This window comes from Mandrillus leucophaeus, unplaced genomic scaffold, assembly GCF_000951045.1.
Source record: "Mandrillus leucophaeus isolate KB7577 unplaced genomic scaffold, Mleu.le_1.0 Scaffold405, whole genome shotgun sequence".
Taxonomy (NCBI): Eukaryota; Metazoa; Chordata; class Mammalia; order Primates; family Cercopithecidae; genus Mandrillus; species Mandrillus leucophaeus.
The window spans coordinates 2,136,162-2,143,122 of record NW_012104310.1 but is presented as its reverse complement, the minus strand read 5'-3'; the positions used below and the strand labels follow the sequence as shown (position 1 = coordinate 2,143,122).

At 37.6% G+C, this 6,961-nt stretch overlaps 1 protein-coding gene across 1 annotated transcript in view; it reads right to left on the bottom strand.

The window, feature by feature from the left end:
• NKAIN2 (Na+/K+ transporting ATPase interacting 2) overlaps window positions 1-5,502 on the bottom strand; it is a 164,466-nt gene extending 158,964 nt beyond the window's left edge. The window contains exon 1 of the mRNA XM_011992165.1: window positions 5,329-5,502. Within this exon, the coding sequence (XP_011847555.1) occupies window positions 5,329-5,496 (168 nt within the window). The 5' untranslated portion in view covers window positions 5,497-5,502. The remainder of the gene's footprint in view (window positions 1-5,328) is intronic.
• Window positions 5,503-6,961: the final 1,459 nt, after the last annotated feature.

Here is a 6,961-nt window from a genome sequence, read left to right as displayed (position 1 = left end):
ATGATGAGCATTTTTTCATGTGTCTGTTGGCTGTATGCATTTTTTAATTCAAATAAATGTAACAAAGGATATTCCCATGGCCATGGCAACCACACCACTTCTGATGGCAGAGTAGCTAGGTATCAGCTCATACCATTTCCCATTCATCCCTTTTAAACCACACAAGTTCACAACTTAGATTTAACATGTAAAATGTGAATGGCCAATATCCTAGGTGACATGGAAGTCAGAATTCAAATCTTAATGATAAAATATTTGGGAGTGTTTCCAGATTAAAAGAGGCATCAAACAGCAACATGCACAATAAGGCCACTCCCGTGCATACATCATACACATCAGCTATATCCAAAGAAACACCCATGTGCCATTCCCAACACAACCTCAAGTCCACTTGGATAAAGAGTTTCAAAGTTTGGAAAATTTCTTCACTAATGGTATCCCTCAGTAAGTCTGAGGCAGCCAAGTGGCAAACATAAATTATTAACAGCATAACTAAACACATCTGTGACTTTATTGACCTCAATGTATATATTTTATCTACATTTTTTTCCTCAATCGGTTGAAAAGTAAGTTTTACCATTTCATAAACTCTACAAAGTAGAGAGTTTTCTGAATAGGAAATAGATATAACTGAAGGAGAACTTGGCTTTAAACTATATTTAGCTATGAACCAGGCAACAGGTATTAAAACGTTTTCTAACGTCATCCATGGCTTCCCTGCTCTAACTGTTACTAAGCCAACACTAATGGCTGTGGGAAAACAGCGTGTGTGTGTGTGTGTGTGTGTGTGTATAAAATAAATATACATATATGTTTTTTACCAATACCTTCTGCCAGTTGCCTAAAGAAAAAAATCATAGTCAACTTGCCATGAACTTAAAGTGTGTCAGAAGTAAAGGAAATAAAGTAGAGGAAATAAAGAAACACCAAAACAAGCAATTTGCTTGAAGTTCATATTAAATTTAGAAATACTGATTCTCTAGATGTGATAAAGAGATATTAAGGCCCCCACTCAGATGAATTTTTGGAATATTGACATATTTGAACATACATCGCTAGATCAGCTATTGTAATACATGTTTCCTCTTAAATTGTTTTTAAAAAATTATTCTTTCTGCACATTTGTTTGTAAAACACACTCCCTTTTCATTGTTTTTATCACAGGAATTTTTTTGTTTTTTGTTTTTTGTTTTTGAGACAGAATCTCGCTCTGTCGCCCAGGCTGCAGTGCTGTGGCGCGATCTCCGCTCACTGCAAGCTCCGCCTCCTGGGTTCACGCCATTCTTCTGCCTCAGCCTCCTGAGCAGCTGGGACTACAGGCGCCCGCCACCATGTTCCGGCTAAGTTTTTATATTTTTAGTAGAGACGGGGTTTCACCGTGCTAGCCAGGATGGTCTCGATCTCCTGACCTCGTGATCTGCCGGTCTCGGCCTCCCAAAGTGCTGGGATTACAGGCGCGAGCCACCGCGCCCAGGCAATCACAGGAAGTAAAGTTTAATATGTGCATAATAAATGTGAGACACATCCCTCTTCATTCCCCTCACCCGTGGCAGACATAGCTAATCAATCATGGCATCCTTTGCTGCTGAAGAACCCTGACTTTTTAGACTTCGGGAATCCATTACCCATCAGCTGCTGCTGGCATTCAGGTTGAAGGCTATTTCCCAACCTTGGTATGAGAGCATGTTCATTGTCCCTATTTATTAGCTAAAATATCTTAGGAAGAGCTTTCAACCTATTCTGCTGCCCTCAGAGGACTGTTACACAATCAAAAGATTTAATTCATGTGAACATATTTTATAATCCACACCGTTTCAATCACACATTGTCTGAAGGAATCCGATTAATTTTTTTGTAACGTGAACAATAATATCTCCGCAGTTGATCTCTTCCTTGGCTCTCCCTACATACATTTATTTTATCTATTTTGAAAATGTGGATTTTTTTATTTTTGGTTTTATTAAAACTGTGCACACCTGTATTCCTTTTGAATGTGCTATCTGATACTAACTAGAAGAAAATATGGCTGGAGAAGGAGAAAGCTCAAAATATCACACCTGGCTCATCATTATGGTGTTCTGGCAGTCTTTTCTGTATGGCTGGAAGCTGTGTGATTAATAGCCCCTCGTCCCAATTATATGGATATTATACTTGTCTTCCTTTGGCTGTAGATTGGAGATATCTTATGTATGTGTGATGCAAATGTGGGCTTTGTGAATGCTAATTTCAAAATCAGCCAGGAGTTGATTGGCAGAAAACCGAACAACAGGGTGACAGGCTTGCCAGGGTTCAGGAATCTGTGAAAGAAAGGCTGACTGAGGGTGGAGAAAAAGAGCTGGAGAGATTTGGAGTTAATCAACAGCAGTGGCTGAGAAAGCAGCAGTTTATGAAAGCAGATCTAAGTCAGATATCCTGGAAGAGAGGGCAGTTTCAAAGACTTGGATGAAAACAGTGAGAAGAGAAAGAGTTCAGCTGACTTTACAAAACTGCATGGAGCTAAGAAGCCAAGATTGTGCCTTAAACTGCATAAGCCATATTCTTTGTCTACCATATCCCCCAAATGTGCCTGTTTGCACCTGGTTTGTACTCTGGAGAACTTTGCTGTATATTTGACTGCGACATCCTCAAGGTCAGAGGTCCTGACACCTTTGCTTCTCTAGATGCCAGAAGGAGACAAGCATTCAGGAAGTTTACAGTAGACTGATTTAATGGGACATTTGATTGTCAAGGAGATGATCTGGGTAACAGAAAAGGGAAGGGACAGAGATTTAAGACACTATTTCATCAATTAATCATTACATCAGTGATCAGAATGAAGATAGGAAATGTTGTTTGCAGAGCAAGTTGTTAAAGATAAGCCCTTTTTCGTTTGCGTTATAAAACTCAAGTTCAAATTTGCTAAGTTTTCTGTATAGCAGATGCATTCAACCCAAGGCTGGCTAGACAATAGCAAGCTCAAAAGTAGAAAATGTGTTGAAACTTCTCCAAGTAATGGCTTAGCTGTGCAGTTGCTAACTCTGGTGTTTCACAGTCAACACTGCAAAAGTAGTGCACCCCTGGAAAGAAGAACAGGTGGAAAGGGTAGAGGTAGAGATGTCACATCCTAGGGTGGTTTACTCAAACTATTCCTTCACTCCACTGGAGGGAATGCAGACAGGAGAAACAAGAGCCAGTAGCATGAAATATTGGTCACATCTGTTCTTAGGGATAACTCATCCATCTTCTTTGCACTCTAGCCACCTTGTTGTTACAGATGGTTTTTACTTAAGGAAAATTATTTTTTCTTTGGGTATGTATGTCAACTTCAACATATGCCCCCATGTCCAAATGTATTTTTTTTAGCACATTACCTATGTGTCAGCATTTTATGTGGCATTTAATAAATCTGTGAATCTTGTTTACACACACATACACACACACAAACTAATTCAAATAACTCTCTAAATAGTCATACATAAATATCCATGTACATAAACTGTATCTTCACTTCATCCTTAAAATATAGGTGGAAGTTTTCTCAAATTTTGTGGGTCCAGTAAAGATAGGCAGTTCTACAGAAGGAACATTTTGTTTTAAACCTCCTTTTAACACATATATAAAGATATTTTATCTGACCCCAAATCACAGATATATTTCACTTTTCTCATGTGATAATGGTTACTTGATTTAAATGGATTTTAAAGAATGAAATGGCTACTTCCATCCTATCAAATCTAACTTATTTCTACTTCAGGATAAGTAAAATAAGCACTTTTAGATTTAAAACTATTACAGAAGAGTTTGTTAATTGGAAGGAGTGTCTATGACTGAACATATTCAAGGGTTATTACTTAGTGCTTCAGCAAAGAACATAATTCCAATGTTCTGGACGTCATTTATCCTGATTTCCAAATAAACAGCCCTTCCTCTTTCATGTCCATTCTGTGATTGGGTGGGACTGTGTGACCAATTCTGCACAATGAACTGTGAACAATGAGCCTCTCCTTCCAAGCAGAAGCATGTGTCTGCCTATGTAGACCCTCCGCAGCTATTATTGCTCTCTGGCACGGCACGGCAACACATGATGATGGAGATATTGGCTACTCAACTAGCCTTGTTTCCTTAGTGACAGTGATCCATGGAGCCTCCTGCTGACACACAAGAAGAAATCTTTATGGCTTTTATTTACAGAGAATTTGGAAGTGTTTACTAACATAGCATACTTAGCTTCCTTAGTCTATCACAACGCACACACACACACACTCCATTAAAAATATAACAAGGATATATTAGTTATATCATCTAACACCCACACACTCACATAGTTTTTTAATGCCAGAAGAATTTGGTTTCTCTGAATTGTATGCCACTCTACCCAGAAACTATTATTCATTGTTATCCAAGAACTGTGAGTCAATATCATTTCCAAAATAATTCACTAAAGAGGTAAAAAGCAGATTCTACTTGCATCATTTGTTGCTAACAATTTTAATACTATGCACATCAACTGCACATCCGCATGAATCTAAGAAAAATATATGCAGTTCTACATTTAAGATCTGTAATGAATAAATGGATTCATGTGTCATAAAATTGCCCTAGGTTTATAAATCTCATGATATTTTGCAGTTGGCCTTCTTGAGAAAGAGGTGTTTTAATTTATCTCTTTGTCATAGTAATACAATGTTAAATCATGTATTTTATATAAAATAGGCATATGTTGTACACATAAGTTATTTGTAAGTCCTACTGCCTCCTGGTAGAAGGATGGTTTTTTATTGGCACAGTACTATGAAACATGGAGGCATGAATATCTTAGAAGTAGAACCTGTAGAAAATGTGATTTTTTTCTGGAAAAAAAGTGGGAGATTAAAGGTGATGGATGGTGCCTGGGAGAAATCTACGAAGGAAGAAGGAGATAGGGCAAATGGAAAAGAGAAATCCCAGGGCTAGCAGCACAGCCAAAAGAAGCACTAGAAGAGAAAACAATTATTGAAATCTTGTAATTTTGAGTATTGTAGAATGTTATGAAAAAATCGCTGATCATCTTTTCAGAATCCCTGGAAAAGTCTACCAAAAGTCAAGTAATCATATCTTGACTGATTGGATTTCCTAGGTAAAATGCTGATGATAACAAAAGGTATTTACTAATTGCTGAAGAAAATCAGCACATTAAGTCCAGGGGATGCTTTGGTTTAACCTGACAATTTCCTGTTAAAAGTCGCATTAATGAGGAAAAAGCAAAAAGGCCACCCTTTATCCACAGATTCCATTTGTGTGCACTCAGTTTGCACAGAAATAAAACAACCCCAGAGGCACTAGAAGGAGTGGTTGGCTGTCAACACTTACTGCGAGGACAATCTGGAGGGAACTATGAGCCACTTCTATGTACTGGTACTCCAGCAAACACCCTGAGACCGTGATGTAGCGATGGTCTTCTGGGGCCCAGTCTGGGGCGGGTGTCACTGACGTCACCGTACATCCTGGTCCATTCTCCATCCACCAAGATCGGTGCATTGATATATTAAAAGTCAGGATAAGGTCTGTTTCCTGCAAGAAGGCAATTTATAAGGATGAGAATTACTTTATAAATGTTAGTCAGCTTACTTGGGATTGACTTTCTTTGACTTGCCCATTTGGAAATGTGGGTTTGTTTGCTTGTTTTCCTCCCTCATACTGTATTTTACAGAAAGCAAGGACACAGCTAAAGTAATTATGCATCTGTGGATTCATCCTATTTATGAAGCTTTTTCCTGACTATCATAATATAGATCAAATTATTTTATTAGAGAAATTCCTAGTGATTTACATTACTAATGATTTATATTCATTATAACACTGAAGAGTCTTTACCTTTCAAGACTTGCATATATTACAAAGAGAATGATTTAAATTTTTATCAAGTGAAGTTCATGCTATTCTAAATCTGCTTTATTTTTTTCTCTCAAAATATTTACTTTTCACACATTTTAAATCTTAAAGCTATACTTCAATTCTGCAACATTTAACATAATATTGTGGCTAATGCTTGAATTTATAAGACCCTTACTTAAGAAAACATAAGATTACTTGCTTTTACTCCCTTCCTACTATTTGGGCAAATTAGTGTCTGTCCAATCTTACCAATTTTTGTGAAATTGGTCATAATATTTCTTAAGAATTAAGAAGTAAATATTTTTTAGAAAATATTATTATCAAATTCTTGCAGGGTGGAGATAATAAATCAACTATTTAGATGAAGTTCTAAACATGTTAGGTGATACACAGCTATAAACGGAATAAAATGGAATAAAAGTAGAGTTTTGCACTCAGAGAGCTTGCAATCACCTATGCCAACGTGGAGCTATCAATGGCACATGGGCAAATGTTGTCTTCTGGGGAAAGAAGGCTAAAGGAAATACATCAAAGCATTTTATTATTCAGCAAGTCATGAAGAAAGATAAATTCTAAGAAAAAAAGTTCAGTTATGGGAAATTGCACTATATCAGTTTCAGTGATAGTTACGGCCACAATAGGTGCCAACTACTCACTCCAAAGTGAGGTTCTGATGGACTAGGCAGACCCTGTATAGATAATGTCTTAAGTCATCGTTTGTGATATGGAGCCACACACTCACATTGAACATATGGAAGGGTTGAGTTGAAATGGTCAGGGAATTTGGAGATTACAAGTGGAACTTCTTTGGAAAAAGGTGTGCTACGAGTGTCATCAACTCCATGGTGGTGGTTGGGTGGGGTGCGGGTGATCTCTCTTTTTTTGCAAGCCTGTTGAGAAAAGCTTCTAAGTATCTTTGGAACCTAGGAAACACAGCAGCTAGTGTCTGACTCAGGCCTGACAAATCTCAAAATAGAGCCTATGGCTAGAGTTACCTGCTAAGTGGTCAAACAAAAATTAGGCAATATGTGAAAGGAAAGTGCACTGCTACATATCATGGATCTAAAGTAATAGTTCTTGGTAGCAGATGTGAGCTGTCATGAGAGAG